The sequence below is a fragment of the Podarcis bocagei genome (genome assembly GCF_964188305.1).
Source record: "Podarcis bocagei genome assembly, chromosome: 10".
NCBI classification, from domain to species: domain Eukaryota; kingdom Metazoa; phylum Chordata; class Lepidosauria; order Squamata; family Lacertidae; genus Podarcis; species Podarcis bocagei.
In genome coordinates this window covers 35,426,500-35,452,595 of record NC_138135.1, presented here as the reverse complement: position 1 = coordinate 35,452,595, position 26,096 = coordinate 35,426,500, and the positions used below count along the sequence as shown (strand labels likewise).

The 26,096-nt window shown below is 40.2% G+C and overlaps 1 protein-coding gene across 2 annotated transcripts in view; it reads left to right on the top strand.

The window, feature by feature from the left end:
* The window catches only part of UBN2 (ubinuclein 2), a 51,244-nt gene that overhangs the window by 3,500 nt on the left and 21,648 nt on the right, over positions 1–26,096 (top strand). For both annotated transcript variants that reach the window (XR_014012027.1, XM_081209488.1), the window contains exons 2-11: positions 6,771–6,863; positions 7,893–7,994; positions 10,089–10,226; positions 11,455–11,567; positions 13,622–14,120; positions 15,627–15,697; positions 17,073–17,202; positions 17,780–17,898; positions 19,909–20,022; positions 23,071–23,214. Coding sequence is in view for 1 of the 2 variants with exons in the window: in XM_081209488.1 (XP_081065614.1) it covers positions 6,771–6,863; positions 7,893–7,994; positions 10,089–10,226; positions 11,455–11,567; positions 13,622–14,120; positions 15,627–15,697; positions 17,073–17,202; positions 17,780–17,898; positions 19,909–20,022; positions 23,071–23,214 (1,523 nt within the window). In the remaining variant the exon portion in view is untranslated. The remainder of the gene's footprint in view (positions 1–6,770; positions 6,864–7,892; positions 7,995–10,088; positions 10,227–11,454; positions 11,568–13,621; positions 14,121–15,626; positions 15,698–17,072; positions 17,203–17,779; positions 17,899–19,908; positions 20,023–23,070; positions 23,215–26,096) is intronic.

The window sequence follows — 26,096 nt, the reverse complement described above, 5'->3', positions numbered from 1 at the left end:
ACAGAAATGCAGGGTTTGTGCAGTTCTGAGAAATGGATAAAAGCTGTGGATAATTCACAATCCTTATTACACTGAGGAACATCTAATAGCTAGTTGAGACATTTCTTTGGGCCACATTTTCTTCACTCACAGGAAGGTCTACCTATGTGAATGATGTAATATATAATCCCGGATTTATGGATTGGTCTTGAGTGCAAATTAACTAACAGTGCACAGTGTTAAGACCCTGGGTTGTGTTGTGTTGGCTGCATGAATCTTTCTAGGAGTGAAGAAAACGGATCCTAATTCAAGATTAAATTGTGCTTAGGATGTCTTGCTAAATATCTGAGCTGTAGTACCTTCAGCTTACTAGTTGACCACTGAGAATGTTCACACAGGTGGCTGGTATCAAGATTAGCCTATGTTTGTATTCCATCACTAGAAAGAATTTGATACTTTTTGTGTTTTCTTTTACAATCTGGTCCTCTTTATACGGATCCTAAGGGTGGCATTGTGCAGTTTTACCAAGTGTACCCATCTTAACGTTATGGAATATAATCTTATGTGGTCTGAGGAGTAATTTCATGTCCATTTGCCCTTTGCTTTTCTGCTTTTTCACTTGCTTAGTCTTTCACTTGTTTAGTCTTCTTTGTAGGCCCACATACTTGGAGTATTGCAAATTATCATTGAGTGTTTTGTTTAAAAAAATACGTCTGTAATCTGAAATCTTCTCATACAAAGCACATTAAATTGAAACGCCCAGGCAGTGTATAACATATTTTTACCTGAGTGCTTTGCCCAAAAGCTGACTGAAGGTTGTGATTTTAATTTTTAAAAGAGATAATATAAAATGGTGCAGACAATTGTTGTTTGTGGAGGCAGATGCAGGAATGCCCATGAATGATTTTACAGACCACATGTGGGATCACTGGCCATATGCGAACAGCAGAGCTTTGCTCATTGTGAAACAATATTGAATATGTGGAGAGGTTAATGAAATAAACAATTCATTTGTAATTCAGCTAGTTTTATTTCCTTTAAGTACAGCCTTATATTCCTAAATATTTTGTGCAGCTGGATCCACCTATTCTTTTCCTTTTCCACAGTAGTGGGAAGGCAAAGCAAGAGAACACTTGTGGAATTGTGAAATTCCCTACGTAGTATTTAATTGTTTATCACTGGACCATTATGTGCTACGTTAGGTCATGTTAGGAGCGTGTCATGTAGCAAACTATAGGGATTTGTTCACAAGATGACCCTGTCTGGATCAAACCAAAGGCCTACCAAGTCCAACATTTTGTTCCTGCAGCGGCCAATCAGATGCCTATGGGAAGCACAATCAGGACATGACTGCAACAGCCCTCTTCACTCATTTCCCCCAGCAACTGGCATTCAGAGGCATGCTGCCTCTGCGGCTGGAGGTAATAGATAGTCATCATAACAATTAAGCATTGATAGCTGTATCCAATTTGAATGTGTCAAATCCCCTTTTAAAGTCATCCAAGCTAGAGGCCATTAGTGCATCTATACTGATGGGGAATTCTATAGTTAAACTGTGTGCTATGCTTCCTTTTGTCTCTTCTGACTCTCACACCATTCAACTTCATTAGATCATCCTGGGTAGTTGCATTTTATGAGAGGGACAAAAACCTCTCCCTGTCTGCTTTCTTGTATACATAATCTTGTATACCCATACCCGCCGGTTTTTTCTAAGCTACCAAGCCCCTTTTTGTATCTTTTCTTTAAAGTAGGATTGCTATAGCCCCTTGGTTGCCTTTTTTCTGCGTCTTTTCCAACTCTACAATATTTTTGAGGTGTGACCAGAGCAGCACACGATATTGCAAAGGTGGTTGCACCATAAAATGATGGAAGGGTGTTAATGATATTGGCAGTTTTATTTTCATTCCCTTTCTTAATGATTCCCAACATGAAATTTACCTTAAAAATAAAAAAATCAGTGTGGGTACCCAGCCAACAATCCATCCAGTTGAGTGGCTCCCTTGAATGTGTCTAGTCCTGACCATGCTGCAAAGACAGTTAAGTTTATTGACCTTTAATCTTTAAAAATCCATCTCAAATTGATTAGTCTTTTATAGTTGCTTCCTAGATTCTACAGACTATCACAGAGAGCATTTTAGTTTGTAAATAACTTTGACTCACACACTTACAAGACCTTTGCCTGCAGCTGCTCTCTTAGAATATGATCAGGCATAATAACTTGGGGAATGTAGTTTTCAATCGTTTAACCTGTGATGAAACTGAATAAAACCTACAAACTCTCAGGAACTTGTGAATACAGGGAGTAAAGGGACTTCTCATAGTTTTGTTTTGAAAGCTAACATACTTTCTATCTCTACTTAGAATAATGTAGCCTGAATGAAAAATTTGAGCAATCTATGACATGAAATAGGGGTGCGGGTGGAGTTGTGGTCTAAACCACTGAGCCTAGGACTTGCCGGTCGGAAGGTTGGCGGTTCGAAACCCCGCGACGGGGTTAGCTCCCATTGCTCGGTCCCAGCTCCTGCCAACCTAGCAGTTTGAAAGCACGTCAAAGTGCAAGTAGATAAATAGGTACCGCTCCGGCAGAAAGGTAAATGGTGTTTCCGTGCACTGCTCTGGTTTCGCCAGAAGCTGCTTAGTCATTCTGGCCACATGACCCAGCAAAACTGTCTGCGGACAAACGTTGGCTCCCTCGGCCAGTAAAGCGAGATGAGCGCCGCAACCGCAGAGTCGTTCGCGACTGGACTTAACTGTCTGGGGTCCTTTACCTTTTTTATGACATGAATTCTCTTCAAACCGTTAGTTACCAATATTGATATTTCACATTCAAATGAGAATCGTAAGTATGTATGACTTGGATGTTGAATGTTGTTGTTGTTAGTCGCTTTATTAAAACAATAATAATTCATAAGTTGACTGCCATCTCACCTGGGAAAAGAGCTTGCAGAAAGCTTTCTCTAGAATGCAAGTTCTAATCTCAACGCCCTTTATCCCAGTTTTGCAATATAACTTATTTTCATTTATAAGAACTTGATTTAAAATTAGCACTTGGGGGAAAACCCAAACCTGTCATCTTTAGAATTATAGTCTCTGTAGCCCAGCTTTTATGATATTGGATCAGAAGTAATTCTCACTGGCTTTTGGTAAACAATGTGTGCCTGGAGTGCTGTGCACAGCCTCCATGGCACTGCTCTGGAGTAAGAGCAGGGACTTGCATTCTTTCTGTGTGTCTCCTGCCAATAGATGCAGTATTTAGAAATAACATTTGGGAAGCCAGCAGGCATGTTTAAAGTGACTCTGGATAAGTGTGTGTGTTCTGCAGCGGATGCCCAGTTGTTGCATTTGTTGTGGGTATCAGTTGCTTTACACACAGTAGTCTGTAACCAATGTCTTTTTACCAATGTGGCATTTCTGTTGAGAAATCTCTTATTTGAATTACAGCCTGCCTTTGTAATGAAATAACATAAGGTGGCTTACAAAAATATTAATACACTAAAGATAAAATACAGAATTAAAACTCACAGCAGTTTTACCACTGCTTCCACCTAAACTTTAAGGGCATGTAATGTGAACCCAACCTACGTATCTCTGCCCCACCATGTGGGTAAACTTTTGCACATGTGGTAAATTGTGTGGTACAGCAAAGGATCACAAACTGCTATCTGACTGCAGCAGTGCCCTGTCTTTGAATCAATATTTTCATGCTCTGTGTGTGTATTCTTTGAAAACTTGAGTGCACATCTTTCTTTCTTAAAAACTTTTTTTTTATTGCTTTATTGGTTGAAAACTTTATAACAGAAATATGCAATAGATGTTATAGGCAAAATAAGAAATAAAAATAAACAATTATTCATTCTTTAACTAATACTTGCTTTGTACATCCATTTGTGATTATGTTTGACAAGACCTCCAATCTTCCCCTTACGTTCCCGAATTAAGTTCCTTAAATACACGCTTAAACTTTACTTTCTCTATGTTATTTGACTTACTATAAATTAATTTTATAAAATTATCCTACTTGCTCAATCAAGACCTGCCAACAGATTGATCTTTTGACAGTGTTCTTTTACATATACAGTGGTACCTCGGGTTACATATGCGTCAGGTTACAGACTCTGCTAACCCAGAAATATTGCTTCAGGTTAAGAACTTTGCTTCAGGATGAGAAAAGAAATTGTTCTCCTGCGGCGCAGCAGCAGCAGGAGGCACCATTAGCTAAAGTGGCACTTCATGTTAAGAACAGTTTCAGGTTAAGTACAGACCTCCGGAACGAATTAAGTACTTAACCCGAGGTACCACTGTACTCTGTATATATCCCACACTCTGATAATTTTTTCTTTCTTAAATACTGTACTAAAATGCGACAAAGATAATTCTCAGCAACTGGGCTCTCCAAGTGGCACATTACCCAACCCCACATATATTATGGGAGGATAGATTACATTGTTGGCACATTATTGTTAGCAGGCAAAGTTCTTTAGATCTCGGTGCTTGGATTGGTTATATATAAAATGAGAGTGCCAGAATCTTACAACAGTATAATTCCTTAGCTCAGTCCTACAGCGAATTGTCACCTTGTCCCTACCAAACACATGCGCAATTTGCAACTGCCCCCACCCAATTTCTTGTCCCTCCAACATCCATGACAATTCCACATGACATTACTTTTCCAAATGCTTCTTGCTATCTCCCTCTTTCTATCTTATACAAAACCTAGTTCTAATTCTTTTTTAAAAAACAAAACAAAACACTGGGCATTTCTGGAAATGTTTCCCAAGTAGCCTTGTCAGATGGCCATCAAAACTGCTAGTGCATTTAGAGGCTACTTGTAAAGATACTCATAATTGGGCTGGCTTGCACATAACACTAAGCCATTGTTTAGTGCTATGTGCACTGAGCTCCCCATTCCTCTCCTTTTCCCACAGGGTGGGGTGGGGAGTTCAGCATTTACTTCTAGGTATCATGAATCCTGATTCATTGCATGTGAACTGGGGATCCTGGTTTAAAAGAAACACTTGAGTTGTAAAGCAAGCCATCTTCAGTGGCTTGTCTAACCTGAATTTGTTTCAACTTTTGTTTCGTTGCTTCTTCAGCCACATATCACTAACCTTTAGAAATGTGCGGAAGAATTACCTAAATTGTTTACATTTATAAACTGTATAGTTCAAAACAATGGATTATCTTTTTTCATGAGCAGATAGGTTTGCTGTTTGACCCTTATCTACCTTGGCTTGTAGAACAGTGTATTTTTCATTATTTTAGATGGTTGCTGCTTTCCTGATTCTGAAGGGCTTCATAACTCTAGAATACATGCTCTTGTTAAATTAACAGTGACACATTGGTACATTGTTTCTAGAAATATACCTTTTCTGAGGTTTTGTGAGATGGCTTGTAGAAAGTTCTATCAAATATAATTCTTCGGCCCAATTATTTGAGTTCTTGGTCTTCAAAGGATGGTGAAGAATCACCTTTTGCTGAAACTTGTGCCATGATAAATGCAAAAAGTTTTTATATTGTAGTTCTCTGATAGAAAAAGGAGAAAAGTACAAGGCAAATGGGTCTTGTAGTGGGTTGGCTACACATTTGTTATTTTGTAAGAACTATTTCCCCCCACCCATACTGGAAGCTGGGCTGCTATCAAGAGTTTCCTGGTTTGGATGGAATGAGAAACCATGATTATTTAGAGGCATCCTGGTTTGCTCATGCTGCCACTCTGAGGCCTTATGGTGACGGGCGAGTAAAAAATCTAATTATCATCATCATGAATAGATTCTGAAAGCTGCCTTAGTTTGTTGAAGGTGAATTCTAACTTTAACCTTTATATGCATGTCAAGCAGACTAGGAAAAGTGACTGATTTACACTGGTTGATTGACTAAGTGAATTTCATAAACAAAATGCTTGAATGTAGAAAAAAATAAAATTGACAATGGAGTTTAATGAACAAATAGACAATTAAATTGCTATTTTTTAGATATTTCATCTTACTGTCTTACTGGTATTTCGTTGACAATGAAGTGGTCAAGTTATATCACATTTAATAAAATGTATGGCTTTTCATTGCTGACAGCACTCCAACTTCTTTGGCATACGTCATGCTTCTAAATACATATGCTAAGTTGGGAAGGGCAACTAATTATTCTGATGCCTTGATCTTAGAGACACATATTTCAAAGCAACTCTTAATGATTCCATTAGAATTTACTTTAAAGTAGGGGTGGCTTGCTTTTTTGCTTTTTTTCTTTTGCCTGAGGGCAACATTCACTCTCAGCCAGCTCTCTTGGGGGCCAATGACAGCAGTGGGTGCTGGGGCCCCACATTTTTTTCATGTACACTATTGCATTCACATACTATGCTGATACACTTGCACACACACAGAGAGAGAGACAGGGTACATCCACACATCTTACCACCTTTCTGCTTATCAAATAATCAATCTCATAACTGGGGAAGGGCATAATATGTATCCCTGTCAAGGTGCTGGGCTTTGCCCATCACAGTGCGGAGCCTACTTTAATATTTTTCTTTTTGCTGCCACTGCTAAGACTGGTGGGATCTTGGAGGGTCAGAAAGATTTGGTTAGAGGGTGCAAACTGTGGGTAAGGCATCCCTTCTTTAAAGTTTCTAGTACTGGTGTGTTACAGTGTTAAACTGAACTTGTTGCAAAGGCTGCTTCCTCACCAAAGCTGCATTCATAAAATAAACTGTACTGATTCTGTGGCTTCTTTACTCATTTGTATTGTGCATATATGAATTTAAACAATAATTGTGATTTCTGGGGTTTTCTCCTTAGATAAAATCTGCTTTTTCTGAAGATCCATTTAATGATGAAGAGCGTGAGAGGCATGAAGTGGAAATGCTGGCTAAGAAATTGGAAACAAAATATGTGAGTAAACAGATTTATTATGTTGCTCTAAGTCTGGCTGTTCATATTTTATAGATGTTCTTACTAAAGCCACTTGATGCATTCTGAAGAATTCAGTTATCTTAATTTATCATATAATTTAGTTCATGGTGTCACATGTGTTATAATACTTAGTTAATATTGTTAGATTTTGGCTGCAGTTCTACTTCTTGATGGAAAGAGGCTACAGAGAGACAACACATGGAACTCCAGTGCCACTGGATACATAATTGTTGTTCTGGGATTACAATGACATGTTGGGCCAGTTGCAATAAACAAAGTCCCCTTTATGCTTACTCCTCCTTGCCCCCAGTGGTTAGACTACCTGCATAGGGAGCAAGATAAAATTGGTGGCTACATATTTCAACAGGGTGTTCTGGAAACTAGAAAGCCTTGGTTTGTTGTGGTTAGACATAGCGGGTTATAGCTCACCCAGCACAGCAGCCATTTGCTTAGTGTGGAGGGCAGCTGAAAGAAAAACAAAATAAAGTCAATTATATTTTTAAATAAGAAATTGTATTGAGAGAATGGACTAATTTAATTTTTCATCATTCTGGGTACTTTTTGTAGAAGAAGAAGAAGATATAAATAATATTTGTTATTCAGCATAATCCTACTCATCCATCTCCAGCCACACTACTCTCTATTTAGTCTATCTTAACCTCTAACCTATCATAATCTTTCATAAATGAAATCCTGTCTAGAATGAGGTCACGGAATTGTCATTGTTGAGCTGTTAAGCTTGGAATTGTTAACCTGTGACTATAAGAGTTATCTAGTATAAACTTTCATGCCTATATTTTTGTATGAGGATTGTGGATTTTGAGAACTTGAATGCAGCAGCAAGATACATTATTTTCTGCTATACTGTAAATTGCTTGATTGTGTCAGTACTGAAGTAGCACCAAAAGTTTCCCCTGTCCGATGCCCTATAGTGCCTGTGTCTGCCATATATTAACTTGGTTGGCACCAGTACCTCAGTGGTTTCAAGTTGTAAATATTGTGTTGCAGGGTGGAAAGAGCCACAAGCATCGGAAGGACCGTGTTCAGGATCTAATAGACATAGGCTATGGTTATGATGAAACTGATCCTTTCATTGATAATTCAGAGGCTGTGAGTAAAATTTATTTGTTAACTTGTATGCTGCCCTCTTTCAATCATTCCAATCAGTGTTCAGGGGTTTGCCTATGATCACGATTCCAGCACTAGCAGTTTGCAAACCTTTTTCACTTTAGAGATGAAATTACATCAAATGCCTTCATGCTCTTTTAATCTACTTTGTGGAAAGGGGGATTAGTTCACATATCAGTTCTCACACAGGTTGCATTTAGCAGTCTGGCTTTAGCCTATATCACAACAATTTACAACATCAGTGACTAAGAGCAAAGCCTTTATGCTGGGGTTCTGGCCTTTGGAACTAGGCCCAGAAAAAGCAGTTGGCCAGGTCAGGTGCTGGCCAGGGCCCCCTCATTGCTCTGACGCAGCAACACCACCATTCACCGCCCTCCCGGCTGCGCCCCCAGGTGCTTTATAGCAGTACCACTTTTGTTTTTTTTCCCCCATTAAGTTTTTATTCAGAATTTATAAAGAACAAACAAATGCAAAATAAACACATTTACATACCTTGTTATTCCCATTCCCCATACTATACAAACAAGGTATAAACATACAAAATCATAAAAAAGAAAATCATAATATTTTAGGCTCTACTGAGCCTTTGACTTCCCTTCACCCTTTTGGTAAGTATCAAATACAAACTTTTGAATAAGTTCTAAATTTGGTTCCCATCTGTGGTGGCCACCCATCATTTAAAATTACCCAGAATGTAATGCCCTGGCCCATGGATATATGAAATTTATTGAGTTCATAGATCTATAGTCTGGGTAGCACTATAGATCTATGAAAGCTATAGATTTAAGGCTGGGACATTGCATTTTCATTAATTTAAGATAGTGGGATGTCACTGTGGATAGGGGCCAAATTTGGCTCCTGTTCAAAAGCACTGCCTCCCATCCATGGCTGAAGCATATATTGGGGTGAGGGGAGGATAGTGAGTGGTGCCGTTGCTGCCCATGGCAGAAAAAGCGTGTGACAGCAGTCACTTCTGCTGTCACAAGCAGTTCTGAGTCCTGCCCTCATTGGGGTGGTGTTGGAGTGGCATATTTGGCACTGTGCTGAGCATCCTCAAAGTCTGACTCTGGTCTTATTTGGAACAATCTGCCAATAGATGTCAGGAAGTGTTCTCTGTCTTCTTTTTGTAAGCAGACCTTTTTATTTCAGCTTGTATTCAGCTGCCTTTGTTTGGGAAGCTATGGCTAAGGTTTACTTACATTTTTTGTTGTAATGATTTCTATTTATTCTGTAGTTCATATAAAAATTATTAAAATAATCAAATTTATCCTTGAGTACCATTGTGTGTTAAAAAGCAGCATATAATGTTTTAAAATAAAATTATCTCCTGGGTCTGAGAGAAAAGCTAAAAGGCAAATGGTTTACACTATATTTTATTTGGAAAGAAATCCTATTGTGTTCAATGGGGCTTGCTGCCTAGGAAGTGTGTTTAGAATTGCAAACTTAGTGTGATGTTTCTAGAATGTGATGTGAGCTAAATCTTGTTAAATGTCAACATTTAAGCCTGTCAACCTGTTAAGCATGGAATTATAGTGAGATGGTTAATTTTTATGATTTACCATATGTGCCAGAAACAATTGTGCCACTAATGTTCTTGGACGCTTGCCAATGTGCCCTGGTAAGTTATAGAAATTAGGATGGCATTTGATATTGGCTAGAGGCACTTGATGAGGGATCTTGAGATTTTCTGTTTTCCAGCTGGCTTTACAAAACATTGATAATAGATTAATATAAATTTTCACATTTACCCTAATAGCTTTACATTATGTCATGGCTCTGCTATGTTACAGCCAATGTATGTAATGGTTTGAGATTAATCTATTTTTGTATGTGGATATAATGTTGTCAGCACTGCAGTATCTCAGCATTGCCTTCATCCAAATATTATTCTGTTTTTAATATGCTTTGTGAGTTGTACAGTCCTGGCAGTTATTTTCTCCACACTAGTATGGTGTTATTACTGTATTTGGTTAGTTTAATATCCTTTTCATTGTATGGCGGTATAGCAAATGCATTATTTCCATATTAACAAAATGGTAATGATCTCTTGACCTAAACCTTCTATTTCCTTCCCAGTATGATGAATTGGTACCTGCATCCTTAACTACTAAATATGGAGGGTTTTACATAAACACTGGGACTCTGCAGTTCCGGCAAGCATCTGATTCTGAAGAGGAAGACTTAACAGAAAGCAAAAAAAATAGACCATCTAAAGTGAGTAAATAATTTATTCCAAGAAAAATTTAGAGATGTCACAGGTTTGCTGTGCAGATTTTAAAGCACCTCACTTATTACGTTGAAGTATTTCAGTTTTCACATTAAAGTAAACATACTATTTAATACAAATACCACAATATTTATGTTCATTTAGCTGGCTGTCTCTATGTCCCCTTGCTTTTGAAGATTCTAAGAAGATGCTTGATGAATGTGTGAAGCTGAATTTACTGAGTCAGAGAATTAATCCATCTAGCTCAAAACTGTCTACTCTTAGTAAGAAGTGTGTTTCACAGTTGCTTCCTGAAGTCCTACCATCCAGAAATGCTAGGGATTGAGCCTGAGATCTTCTGCAAGCAAAGCTGAGTTGTAGCCTCTCCCCATTTGATTTTAACTGTTATGAAAAGAAGGTCAAAATCAGCACCTTGAATTGTGCCTAGAAAAGAATAGTGAGTTGGTGCAGATGCTGCAGTGCTGCTGTAATGCAATCTCTGTAACCCACCCATGCGTAACTTTGACTGCAGTCCTATATACACAGAGTCCCACGAAAACTCTGTATTACTTTTGTGTAGACATATATAGGATCACCCTGGAGCTTGCCAATCCTAGGAGGGGTCAGGGAAGCATGAAGTGGTGGATCTTTCACTGTATCTGCAGTCTTGTCAGCTCATGACACCTAAGGCAGGCAGTTGTGTGGAGTTGCAGGCTCATGCAGTACAGAGGCCCAGAGAGGGTTTCTCTCTGGGAAATGGACCTGTTTAAAATGCAACAGATCCATAGACAACCCACTCTGCCCCATTAACACCCTGTTTCAGGGTCCTCGGCTGGCTGCTGCTGGCAGCAACACTGTAGGTGGTAGTTCGTCCGCTGCACAAGCTTTTGCTGGTGCTTTTGGGGGGCCTCACATACTTATTTGCTAGTGGAAGAACGTTCTGTCTAATCCTAGCCCCCTCCAGAAATGCTGATCATGGGCATGGTATTATGTTCTACATATGACAAGTGATTGCTTGTAAAGTGAAGAATAATGATGGAAGGACAAATTGGAGGTAGCTCTTTATCATCTTACCGTACTTGTAAGGTTCCAGAAGCATTTGACTATTGGAAAGATTACATGGATCTTGTTCTAATCCCATAATAAAACGCTTACAATCTTAATTCCATAATAGAATGCTATTTCATGATTGAAGTAATGGTGTGCTGCTCTCCCCCCCCCCCCCCCCGTGTTTAGGTAGTTAAACTGAAAGATGGCGAGGACCATGGCATGAAGAAGCGCAAACGGAAAGAGGAAGAGGCAGAGAAGGAGAAAAAACCTCGGAAGATGAAAGTTTCTCGGCAGTTGGGGTGCATATTACACTAATTTTACAAGAGCGTATCCTGGTTTAGTGAATTTATTTATTATTATTTATTGAATTTACGGTACATGCCCCCCTGTACCTGCAGGTCTCAGGGCAGCTCACAGAATAAAATCAGAATATAAAACCACGAAATACATAATCAAAATAAAGACAGCAGCAACCCAACACACACATTTTAAAAGGGCATAGGATGTCAATCAAATCTACCCAAAGCCTGGTTAAAAAAGGAACGATTTTGCCTGGCACCTAAAGGTGTATAATGAAGGCGCCAGGCAAACTTCCCTAGGGAGAGCATTCCACAGACGGGGAGCCCTTCAGAGAAGGCCTGTTCTCTTGTTGTCACCCTCCGGACCTCTTGAGGAGGAGATGCCAAGAGCAAATGTTAAATTACTCCTGTTAGTTTTTACTTTGAGCTGCTGTTCATTTAAATAAATTAAAATCAAGTTGTGACATAGTCATGAATAGGACAAAGGATGGGATTTTGCGGTGTTCCACCCCCCTTTGGTTTCCTGCACAAACCTAGCAGTAGAATGGCTAGAGCTTCTTGTTGGCATCTGTCTGTCTTGAGGGACAGTAGAGTGCGTCTCCAGGGGTGAAGGTCTAACCACTGCATTAGCAACACTGAAGTGACCTCCCCAGGGTGCAAGCCTGGGCAGTGTGTACAGAGGTCCTGGGCTGCCTAGATGACAAGACTCCCCTCTTGGCTGTGTTGATGTGGTCCAAATGAAGTCAGAGCAATACATTTGGCAGCAGCCTGGCTGCAGGAATTGCCAGAAGGCATACAAGGCGCCTTCCCACCATCTTAGGGACTCCACTTTAGCTTTGTGTATGGTTTATTCCTTAGCCTTTTCTCCTGCTGAAGATATCCCATAAGGCAATGGTGGTTTAAGACCAGAGTTTTGCTTCTCCTAGATGGGCTTCCTTCCAGTGTTCGAAACTCCCATTGTTCTAGGCGTATTTTGGGACACGGAATTTTATCAGCGTGAGCAGTTTCTGAGCTCTGGGCACAGTACTGCACCTAAGATTTCAGATTAAAACTGTGGAGTGGAAGGAAAGGAGGAGCTTTTTCTGCCTCCCCACTTTCAGCTTCTGTCTGAAGACTGGAGGAGAGACCCTCTTAAGAATATTAGGGGGGAGGGCAGGGGAAGGACTAGACCATGTGAAAAATGAACATAATATTTTAGCTGCAGTTCATTCATTTTCAGCTTTGTATTCTTGGTATAAAAAAGCTTGCCTGGACATTCAGTAGTTGTGCCCATAACCTAGGTTTAAGGTGCCATTTAGCTCCTAGCTTTTCTATCCCAGTTTCTAACACTGCTTCCTTCCCATGTTGACGAGCCCCATCTGCCCCTCACTTCCATTTGCACCATGTGCAGAAATCGCCTTCTTGACTGTTGGACCCACTTTTGGCCTCATCCACTCAATCTGCCAGAGCCTGTCTTCACATGCAAGGAAGTCCCTAACTCACTGAGTGTTTGAGACCCATTGGCTACCCTCACCTAGTTTACTCAGCCACTTAAGCTGTTCTCAGGGTGCGGCCACTGTTGCATGCTGATAGCTTCTAGGAGCCATAGGTGAGAGCTGAGTGCAGGATAGGGATCAAAGGTGGACAAACTACCCCAGAAGGAGCACAGTGTGTTTGCCAGCAGAGGTACTATCCATCCCCTAACACCCCATACACCCTCTTCTAAAAGAGTGCTTTCCCAAAGTTCACATAAATATGATACTGCTAAATCTCAATAGACACCAAAGGAAAAATTGCATAATTAAATTTCAACTTTCCACATTCAAGAGTTCTTTAGTATTTTCCCCTCCAGAGCACATTAGTCAAAACTAATATGAGATCACAAAACTCTAAACTCCTCATGTTAGAAAAGTTACTAGTTCAGTGTATGTTATGTTACTCATACACTGCGGAATACAGAGATGTTAACTAAAACTAGACTCCAGATTATTTACTAAATGGGAATTAAGTTGAGTGAACTTAATTCTTCCTAACTGCTTATATATTCTCTCTCTCTGTGTGGTTTTGTTTTTCAGGGTAATGGCCTTAAATTCACACAAATCTGAAAAGAAAAAGAAAAAGATGTACAAGGACTCTCTTTCAGTTGCTGCAATGCTGCGGAAGTTTCAGAAGGAGAAGGAAGCCTTTAAGAAGAAAGAAGCTAACTTGAACCCCACAGTGTCAGTGACCACCTCTACACCTAACAAACTTTCTGCTGCTCCTGCCACTGGTGGAAATGATGTATCTGACTTGAACCTCATCATCACAGATCCAGTCCTTTCCATTTTTAGCAGCACAAGTGAGCGTGAGCTCCTACAGGAAGCCGAAATTGCTGTGGAGATGCTGGGAGACATTGACTTGGATAGGTTACTTGATGGCACTTCTAATGGTAGCCCAATATCTGAGCCATCAGGGGAGAATGGAAATGTCACTCAGCCCTCCCATACCTCTGAGGTCTTGACACTGAAACAGGTGCCTGCCCTCCCAGAAGGTCTTCCAGCACACCTGGAGAAGCGCATTGAAGACCTCAGAACTGTGAGTGTGGCTTTCTTGGTGCTGAATTTTGCAGAGAGTTGTTACAACCCAAATTGCTTAACATTAAGGCTGGCAATATTTGTAGTATTAAGAGTAACATTAGAAACATTGGTTTGAATCTGGTGGTGTGGCTGAGCTAATGGGAAAGGGCCATAGCTCGATGGTAGAACCTCTGCTTTGCAAAAGCTCCCAGGTTCAATCCCATCTCAAGCTAGTGCAGAGAGACCCCTTCCTGAAACCCTGGAGAGCTAGTCAGTATTGTCAGTACTGAGCTAGGGGCATCAATGGTTTCACTTGGTATAAGCTTGCTTCCTATGTTCCTAACAGTAAGGCTTCTGTCACTGAAATGGGGAAGGAAGCAATTTTCAGCTATTCCCCCTCCTCCTTGCACCTATTTGTGTGGGGTTCCATTACCCTTTGGAGCAGATTTAGAGCGGGGGCTGTAGGAATGAGGGGGAATCACCTGAAGTTGTTCCCTCTCTGTTCTGCTGGTGGAATTTTTCCATCAGCTGACTTACACCATTGGAAACAACTCAGTGTCACTGGGTGAGTGGTAGACTTATTCTCCTCTAGTTATGTGTCATTAACAGTTTGTATTAAACTTGCAAATGCTGCAATTTCTTCTCTGATGCTATTTGTTGTTTCTTACAAGAGACTGTAAATGGCAGGTCAGTCACTTGATTTGTATACTTTTTTGATGCACAACACAGCATGTAAAACTAGAATACATATAAACAAAAGCACGCACACACATCAGCAATACATTATCCCTACCATTTCCTAATAAAAAACTATTCAAAATAATTTGATAATGCATACATAAGGCATACATCCTTGTATGCATTATGCATACATCATTACTAACTGATCTAGGATATGGTTGTAACAGAAATGCTGCAAAGGGAGCTAAGGCCAGGTTTTGCAGGATCAACTTCTCTGTCACATCGTTGGTGGTTACATCTTATGATTAGTCAGCAGAGGGTAACTGTGTGTGGGTGTGGTGGATGCAGGTGGCACTGTGGTCTAATTCTAAAGCACTGAGCCTCTTGGGCTTGCTGATCGGAAGGTTGGCAGTTCAAATCCGCTTGATGGGGTGAGCTCCCGTTGCTCTGTCCCACCTTCTGCCAATCTAGCAGTTTGAAAGCAGGCCAGTGCAAGTAGATAAATAGGTACCACTGTAGAGGGAAGGTAAACAGCATTTCAGTGCATGCTCTGGCTTCTGTCACAGTGTTCTGTTGTGCCAGAAGTGGTTTAGTCCTGCTGGCCACATAACCTGGAAAGCTGTCTGTGGACAAACGCCGGCTCCCTCGACCTGAAAAGCAAGATGAGCATAGCACCCCATAGTCACCTTTGACTGGACTTAACTGTCCAGGGGTGATTTACCTTTACACACACACACACACACACACACACACACACACAAAATCATAAACACACACACAATCATAAAACTCTGAAGATTTTTAAGTGTACTCAAGGTACCTGTGTTTTTATTGCTCTTTCTAGGCTGCCAAGCTCTTTGATAAAGAAGGCAGAAAAAAATTCTTCACACAGGACATGAATAATATCTTGCTTGAGTAAGTGTTCCCTTGGTTTTGAGGAAAATGTTGTGCTTATGCAACAGAATGGTTGTCCTGGTCAATTTCTAGGCCATGAAGTAAACAGACTTCATTTATTCATTGTTTTTATTTTAAGATGTTTATACCCTACCCTTTAGTCCGAGTGGCTCTCAAGAGCGGCTTACAGAAATCAGTACTAAGATGGCCTCTGCTCCCAGGTTTGCAGCCTAAAACTATCAGGCATACAAGGAAAAATGAATGAGAGGGAAGAGGGGAAAGTATGCACATGTTCTTAAAGTTGCAGTTCTTGTAACACAGTTATACAAGTCTGTCTGCACAGGTTCTGGCTGTCTAGAAGAATTATAGCTCCTTACCCATGTCAGTGGTGGTTCTGGCTGCCTTGCACTTGTTGCCCTTGATTAAGAGCAGTCGCTCTGAGGAAGCACTTTTATCTGCCTCCCTGCCCAACAGATCAGATCCAGGAGCAGAGCAGATGACAGTGTCCAGGACAGAAAAGCTTTAAGTTACCCATAGAAATTTAATTAGTATTGTTCATTTGCTGACAATCTTTTGATTTACAAGGGAAAACTACTGTGTTTAAATTCTTCTGAATTTGTATTGTACAAGTCTGGAAACTTACATAATCATAGTGTGGCAGCTGATACTTCTGAATTAATCTACGTAAGATGTTTATTTGATGGCTATAGAGAGCCAGTGTGGTGTAGTGGTTAAGAGCGGTAGTCTCATAATCTGATGAACCGGGTTTGTGTCTCCGCTCCTCCACATGCTGGGTGACCTTGGGCAAGTCATACTTCTTTGAAGTCTCTCAGCCCCACTCACCTCACAGAGTGTTTGTTGTGGGGGAGGAAGGGAAAGAATGTTAGACGCTTTGAGACTCCTTAGGGTAGTGATAAAGTGGGATATCAAATCCAAACTCTTCTTCTATATTTTTACATATGATGTAGCATTCACCACATGGTGCTTAATGAAGTAATAGCAGCAAAAAGAGAGTTTAGTCTAAATTTTTACCTCAGAGGGAAGGGAGGGACATTGAATGTGGTGGGAGATATACTACATTATGTATGAAACAATGGGTATTAATTGTTTCCTGTAGCTAGGGCAATTTAATGCAGAACACACAGCTGTTTATGTAATCCACATCTATACCTATTCTAAGGGCTATACTTCTGTTCTGGCTACCCTGTCAGAGCCTGAAAGATGAGTATAGCCAATCCTGTCTCATGATACAGTTATATTAATGCATGCAGGGGAAAACAATTCTAGTATTGCAGTTCCTCTGTCTGTATAACATAAATGCCCTTTTTATGAACAGTAAGTAGAAGCGGTGGTCAAATTTTTCTCATTAATTGTGACTTTCTGATTTATTTGTCAGTATTGAGTTGCAGTTACAGGAATTGAGTCCTACCATCCGCAATGGAGTATACTCTCACCTCGAGGCTTTTGTGCCGTGCAGTAAGGACACACTGATAAAGCGTTTGAAGAAACTGCACCTCAATGTCCAGGTAAGCATACCTGCAGCAGTTGTATATTTTAGCATGGGCTGTAGAAGATGGACTAGGCTGGGTTCTCTGTAGAATTAAGCCACTGATGTTTTATATATGTGATGTCAAATAGAGTTAATTTTAAATCATGGTTTAATTAGTAAGAGCACTCTGCTCCTGTCTGACTCCTGGCTGGGCTGTGAATCAAGACATTGTCTTGTCATTTGATGTGTGAACCTGGGCTTATAGTTTTCTCTCCAAATGAAGCACAAGCTCAAAGCCAAGAACAAACCTTGATTTACTACTTCTGTTTTGTTCGGCAAGAAACCATGAACCTCATTTTTTGGTTCTTTATCATTTTTATCATATTAAAAGATTAAACGCAAGCTCTTATTGGTAATATGATAGGCTAACTTCATTCTTGATGAAAGCAGAATTAAAGGGTTCCAGTAGCTCCCCCCCCCCAATCCAAGTTGTTTCAGAAGTTGAAAAATGTTTGAGGTGGTTTAGGATGAAGGGGAACTGTGCAGTCTCTGAGAAGCAATACATAAATCAGTTGGCAAGACTGCTTGCGTTACTAATGATTGTGTTTTCTCAGGATGACCGTCTGAAGGAACCATTGCAAAAATTGAAATTGGCTGTCAGCTGTGTCATGCCTGAACAACTATACAAATATCAGGAAGACTGCCATGCACACAGTCAGGCCAAGAATGCCAAGTATGTGCATTACCCAGATATATCTCACTTGGTTTATGTGGAAGATTTATGGAGGAAAGTAGGGTTATGCAAATGCTAGCACTTTATCTGGAGGGGTGTACTTGTGGCCTTCTGTATCTGTTTTGTGGTTGCTCTTTTGAATTATGCCATCTCCTAACAGGGCCAGTGAAAGATATTGCACCACCTAAGGCAGGTGCCTGAGTCCTGCTTACTTCTCTACCTCCCTTCCTTCCTTCCTTGTCAATTGCTTTGTTGCTGCTAATGCAGCAGCAGCACTGGTTGTGTCACTGCCTCCAGGTCTCCTTCTCCTCTTTCTTGGTCTGAGGAAGGGCCAGGGCTCCTGCAGAGCAAGGTGTTCTGGAGATGGTGGCCTAGGAGGTTGCTAGTGCTGCTGCAGCTTTGTTGCTGCAGCTAGAAATTCTCTTTTAAATGCAGTTCTCAAAATAACTTTTAATTCTTTTTTTAAAAAGAATCGCTAGCCATGGCAGTAAAGCCACAGGGAGCACTAGCAGTCTCCTGGGCCACATTCTTTACTATGGGAAAATGTATTGGTATGGAGTAGCCAAGGTAAGTACTTGCTTATTTATGTTATTTCTTATATTTACATATCACTTATTACCCAAACTGTTTACAAAAAAATAATAATAGCAGAATATAAAGCAAACAGCAAAACTATAAATACTGTATATCTCATCTAAAATACAACAGGTGCCCTTGGGAATCTGTTACACTCCCAATAACAGTGTAGGAAGAATTTGCAATAATGTAATGAACTCGGAACTAGAGTTATTGTGTTGCAGGGAGCATGATAGTCACACAATTGTATGTATAATTAGAAGCTGAAGCTCCTTATGTTCTCTGTATAGTTCCACATATGGGTTCCTCACCCGTGCAAAGCATAAACTTTGGAAACTTTCTAGAGCTGTTATAAGGGAGTGCATATATCCCCTGCTCTTAAAGGAGATTTTGTAGATCTACACATGTTTTCAGATTTAGAACAAATGCTTTCCCACTCAGCTCTCTTCTGACTGAATTTGTAGCAGCTAAAGAAAGTTTCTCCATGACAGAACTTAGTTCCCTATTTTTTTGTTTCTTTTATTGTCTCACTTTATGGTTTCTAATGTGTTTTTCTTCCTACATTTCTTGCATGCCTGTGGTACTCCTACGGAAAATACTTACCGCAGTTGGTCATGACCTTAGAAAGGCACTTTTACCTGCATTCCCTGAAGTTCACTAAACAAGGATGCTGTATCCTAGTTAGGTCTCCTTGTGAGAGGAAATGACCGCTAGGCACTATTTTAAACCAACCATTTCCATGGTTCCACTACCACAAGCTAGTAAATATACCGTTTATGGCTGGTGTTAAGAGCCATTGCACTAGAAGTCTTGTCACCTTCAATGTGTTGTCAAGAGGATTTATTTATTTTTTTGCTATCATGGTTGACACCTTTTTTATATGGTTGACGCCTTCTGTGTTTAAAACATCATGCTCTGAATGTGTGTGCACTGGGAAGATACAGCTTTTGGCTGAGCAATCTTGTAGTCCTTATTTGCTTGAGAACACATCATCCATCCCAAGGGTGTGTCAGCTAGCCAGTCACCCCTATTTGGGACTGCCCCAAGACCATATAGGAAAGAAGATTGCTTGTCTGCAACTATTGCTCTTCATATGATCATTTGTACAGTTGCACACAAAAACTTTTGCTTGCTGCATGTGACTCTCGCACCTTTCAATTGGTAATTTTCACAGTAGTTGCGAAAGAACTCAGGGAGAAGGTGCTCACCTTGCCGCCCAAAGCATTCAAATATAATTAATTTTCCTCTTAAATGGCTAGAGCTCTAGGGTGTTCATTAGGCTTGCTTTGCACAGGGAGAGGACCCATACATGGGACTGTACAGATGGCCATTCAAATATCCGATAATAGCAAGCAACTTCTTCTGAAAATAATGTTGCATAAATAAGTCCAAAGGTATATCGTTGCCAGAAACATAATTGCTCTTTTGTTCTAGAATGCAAGCAGAAGATGAACGAGACAAGAATGCTTCTGAGGAGGAGGAGGATGAGAAGCCAGGAAAAAGGGTTGCAGGTCCAAGAAAGAAATTCCGCTGGGATGAGACAGTGAGGTATGGTATCATGTTGCTTGCTTGTCCACTGCAATGTCCTTTTTAGTCATTGCATCGCAATTGTCACATCACAATCTAACTTGACCTACTGCACACCCTGACTGCCAGAAAGAGGAGTGCTAGCAATTCCTGTTTCTAAGTCTCCCCGCATCCCAATAAATGCACAATTATAGTTGTCACAAATTCAAACTGATTTGTGGCTAGTATAATGTACAAGGGTATAACGTTTAGAAGGCTAATGAGATTAAAATTAATTCACTTGTATTCTTTATTTATTTATTGAAAGGAATTATGTGCTGCTGTTCACTTAAAGTGACAAATCAGCGTACAACATAATTTAATAATGTCTTAAAACACAAAATATAAAAGCAGAGAATCAAAAGTAGGCAAAAATAAGTGGCTTGGCAATCAATAATTGGAAAAAAATGCTTAGGTGAACAAGCATATTTTTAATGGCCAGTGGAAAACACATTACTGAAAGTAGTGAATCTCAAAAGGAAACTTTCCCCAAATACATGTCACTGCAGAGAATTCCCTTTTCTTGATGGATGCCAGATGAATCTGAGCAGCTGTGGCACCACCAGAAGGGGCTCCTTCAAATGTCTTGTGATCACCTGAGTCTCCAGTGCCAGTTCAAGAAGTACCCCAAACTATGCACCTGTTATTTCAGGGAGAATGCAGTTCCATCTAGAATAGACAAGGCACCCAATTCCCAGATCTGAGAACCATTTACCCACAGGACCTCTGTTTTGTTCGGATTCAGCTTCATTTTATTGACCCTCATCATGCTTTCCATTGTGTTTAAGCACTGATTCGTACCTGCATCACTTCTCATTCAGATGCATTAGGGAAATGGAGCCGAATAATAAAACCTTACTAGGTTACCCAAAATACTTCCCAGGTGCTATGGAATGTATGGTGCATATAGTACTTTACATACTATGTACCTATGTTATGGTATATACCTGCCCATTCTTCCCCTTACTAGTGCTTCCTATATTCGGCTATGCCAGCAGTTCTAATTCCAGGACCTTTGCTTTTATTTGGATCATATTTATTTGGATTATGTGAAGCTCCTTTGAATTTCAGTTGCCTAGATTATTATTCTTGGCTATTCTACTGCCCGGTACAAATAGCTTAGATGTTTAGAGCATACAACTGACTCTCACAATTTAACATGTATTGGCTCCTGTCTCAGTAATTGCAGAGGGGAAATAGGAAAGTGTGGGTGCAAAGCAATCTCCTTTGTTCCTTAGCAAAATATGGACATCTGCACCTTTTGTTTTATTTGCTGTACCCTCCCAATTGGGTCTAACTTCCCATTTGCTGGTGAAGCAACAATTCAGAAAGCATTTAGTCGGGACAACAGCCTCAGACATCGGTTGTCTGGTTTACTGCTGTGATGCAGTAGTCCTCTTTGGTTTCCATTTTGGGGATGGGAAAGCGCCTGTTTTTTTAAATTATTATTATTAATAATAATAAATAATAATTTTTATTTATACCCTGCCCTCCCTGGCCAGGGCCAGGCTAAGGGCAGCTAGCACCAAATATGAATTACAATAAAATGTAATAGAAAAACAACAACAACAACAAACAATTAAAATACTGCTTAAAATACAGCTTAAAATGCAGCCTCATTTTAGTAGCAGCCCATAAATCAAGACAGTAAAGGGAGGAAATATCAGATATTCACCCGAGCCAGCTATCCATGCTGGTCCTACATGGGCCAGCAAAAAAGCCAAGGGAAAACTTATATACCAAATCCCATATAAGGGGTCAGAGTGAGTCTAAGCCAAAGGCCAGGCGGAACAGCTCCGTCTTGCAGGCCCTGCGGAAAAATGTCAGATCCTGCAGGGCCCTAGTCTCTTGTGACAGAGCGTTTGACCACATCGGGGCCAGTGCTGAAAAGGCCCTGGCCCTAGTTGAAACCAATCTAACCTCCTTGAGGCTTGGGACCTCCAAAGTGTTGTTATTTATGGACCTTAAGGTCCTCTTCGGGGCATACCAGGAGAGGTGGTCCTGTAGGTACAAGGGTCCTAGGCCGCATAGGGCTTTAAAGGTCGAAACCAGCACCTTAAACCTGACCCTGTACTCCACCGGGAGCCAATGCAACTGGTTAAGCACTGGATGAATGTGATCTCGAGTCAGGGCGGCCGTCCATCAATAGATAAAGCTGGGTGTCATCAGCATATTGATGACAACCCAGTCCAAAACTCCAGACAATCTGGGCAAGGAGACACATAAAGATATTGAAAAGCATCAGGGAAAGGATTGCGCCCTGCGGCACTCCACACACCAAGGAGTGCCATGACAACAACTCCTTCCCTAGCGCCACCCACTGTCCCTGACCTGAGATAAAGGAGCGCAGCCATTGTCAGACTGTGCCCTGAATCCCCACATCGGCAAGGCAGTGGTCCAAAAGTTCATGACTGACCATGTTGAAGGCTGCTGACAAATCTAAAAGAATCAGCAGTCCTGACCCGCCTCGATCCAGCTGTCTACGGAGATCATCTGTTAGGGCGACCAGAGCCGTCTCGGTACCAATTTCTACCCCAAAACCAGTTGTCACTTCCATTCCTTCCTCCCCCTCCTCCCTCATATTCCATGCCTTTGTGTTTTATGCATTCTCTGTTTGCTTAACAACATTTCTTAAATCTGATTCCATGGCAAGGGTAATCCAAAAGCAGTTTTGCTTAATATATTTATATTAAATATATTAAGTGTGGACAGTGTAGCATTTGGAACAACGGACTGCAGAGTTCTTTGATAACCTGGGTTGTATGAATTGTGAGTTATGGAAACAAGGATATAGCTGTAACAAAAAGAACGAAAAACTAAACTGTTGTATAATGTAGAATAGGATGCACAGTGTAGCTTGCCTAAAAGGTATAGTAGAAAAGGCAGGGGGAGTGGAGCTACAAGAAGTCTAGTAAATCCTGTTGGGGGGGGGGGAGGTTTGTGAGGTTCTAGGATAGGTGTACACAGATTACTTTTGACATGTTCATGGTAAAGCAGTTGTGCTTGAGGCTGTCGGGTTTCTTTCAACAGGTCATTGCTGTGTAACCTTATCAAGATAAAACTGGGATGTTATGAGCTAGAGCCAAATAAAAGCCAATCTGCAGAAGATTACCTCAAGGCCTTTATGGAGACTGAGGTGAAGCCACTTTGGCCGAAAGGCTGGATGCAAGCTAGGTATGGTACCTGATTAGATTTGATTAGATTTTTGCTGTTTGTCAACATTTTCCCAAATGTTACCAAAAGTTTTGTTTGAATGCAGGCACAGCTTTCCTTTAGTTCATCTGACACTTGATTACACCAAGCTACAGAAATGTGGCAAGATTGTAAGGCCTGAATAAGTTGAAAACATATGTCGAGAGAGTGAGTGAGTGTATATGAAGATAGTAGTGACACCTTATGTCAAATCTCCACACAGACTTCCTCAGGTATATGTTAAACAAGATGCAGAGGAATGCTGCAGTGAAGTCTCATAGTGAAACTGAACAATCTCCCACCACCACTTCTTGGTACTAGCCTGATAGGAAAGGACAGAACCATCTAAGCTCTATTTTCTTAATATCTACTAGGTTCTGCAGTGTCACTGGGTGCATATAAATGCATAGTGTTTATGAGGCCGTTTCCTTGATGTTCATATTTCATCAGCCAATACTATAGAAAACAATTTTGAACAAGGTTCTTCTTAGTCTTCTATACCTAAAACTTTGAAGTTCTTGTCAGGTTACAGATATTCTTTCCTATAACAAGTAGCAAAATGTTGCACTGAGGAGAAGCTGATTCCATCTCCAGTTGGCAATAATCCATACTTGCTGAGTTTGCCAACTGCCTTACTTCCTTATTTGTTTGTGCTTTGCATGTTGGTGGTGGCCATTTTCGGGTAGAAACCATGGAGATAGGAAGGAGAGAAAGAAAGTGGACAAATCAGAGTGCAGGAGAGATTGGTCAAATCAGTTTTTCCCTTCTCTCTTTTGCTGGTTGGGTGCAACCATGGAGGGAAGGAACAAAGGGATTAGGCAAATCACAGATTAGAATAAATGGAAATTGTGGACTTGTGTGAATGCTCACCTAACAAATGATTTCCAGGAAACACGTGTGTTTGGTAAACTGGGCCTACGTGCATACCATATAAATTATAGTAGTATGAATTACAGGTTCCACTAGAGTTATAGGTACTATAATATATGATACTGTTTGTTAAAAGTGACTGGTGCTTGTTTTCACTCACTTAAAATAGCAGTTTAGTAGTAGTTCCACTCACAGTGGTAATATTAACTTGGCTTTTTTATAAGTCTAAAGATTTGGACCTGAATTAGGAGGTTAGATGTGGCTATTTTAACGGATCTGCATGGTGATCAGCCCAGATGATGCTCTGTCCATCTATCAGAGTATTTGAAGCAAATCATTGGAGATTTTCTCGCGGTTTCAGCAACTGTTCAACTTCTTTAAGAAACCTCTTAGTAGTTCACATCCAAGAACTATTCAAAGAAGAGATAATGAAATGGCTTACTATTAGAGAACAAAAGTAAATAAGTGTGAGCTTGACAATAATCATGCTAAAAACAGTTTTTACCCCCCCCCAAAAAAATGTTGAAATAAGTTATTTAAAAGTAGAAAATGCTAAAGATGAAACCAGAAGCAGCCATTTGGAACAACAGTCTAACCCAAATACATAATGGTAACCCAAATTCACAATGGTAATCATTTCTGCCAGTTATTATAGTTGTAAAAAAAAAATTGGTGGTAGTGTACAACTGAAAAGAAATTTGAAATATGATTTTGCTATACAGGCACATACATGCACTGACTTTAAGAGAAGCAACATGTTTAAAGTGGTTTATTACCACTCTTGTTGTAGCTTCCCATGGGCATCTCTTTGGCCACTGTGAGAACAGGGTGCTGGACTACATGTGCCATGTTTTTAACTTAGAATAATCCCTGATTAACTGATGTGTTTATGCAGCTTTCTACCTTGCATTATTTTATAGTGTAGCCTATCCCAGGATGTCCAACACAGATGTGTACACTGAAGTAAATTAATTCAGTCTTTTAAACCTCACCTTAAACTGATTCCAACTGTTCATGCTCTGACAGTCCAATAGGAGCACTAAATTTAGGATACTAGTTGTAGCTTTCAGTAAAGTCAGCTTGAAATAAGCAGCATTGTTACTACAAATAATTAATGAAGTCCATTAATTGGCTGCTGGTCAGATATGACCTTTAATAGTGGGTTGTCACAATGGCACAATTATTACAGTGTATTAATGTGTATTTAGTGCGGTAAATATGCCTGGCTCTTTATGAACAGCGAGACTTGTTTCCTGCTTTGAAGAATTTGCAATCTAAGATAGACAAGACAAAGACAAGCTGCAGGACATCAGCTTAGGTAAGAAAGGATGTGAAAAGCTTGAGGAGAGATAATTAGCAGCCTGCATATGAGAGTATCCTAACATGATCTAATACAGTTTCTGTAACTGGAAAATTTCCTACTGAAAAGCTTGAGAATAAAGGTCAGTAAAGCAAATAAATGAATAAATAAATAAATACATCTTGTGCTAACAAATGATATTGTGAGGGGTTCACAAGGTGTGTCAATTGTTCTTACAATTTGTTTCCTTATTTAAAGCATGGGTGTGGAACCTTTTTGGCTACATAGGCCAGATCCATATCTGGTTCAGTCTTCATTTAAATAAAAATTGATAACAAATCATGTTTGATATCTATAGTGTTAGATAAATATATGTGCAAAGCCAGCAATTCTGATCATGTTCTGTTTGCCAAGCAGTGTGGTAGGAGAGCTAAAAAGAAAAATCCAACCCATGCACTCCTTTGATTTCAGATAGTACATGGGTAGATGAGTCTTAAAAGCACAGGACACAAATTTTCATGGCCCTCTAGCAGCTATGGTGGCTCATTTACCATAATTTATTTATTTAGTGTTAACTCTGGAAGTGATTCTGACCATACCAAGCCTCCTAGAGCCTTTATCTTTTTTTCATTTTAATGGCTACTAGATCTGCCCAATTTTGATAGTGTTTTGTGTGTGTGTGCTACATTGGTAT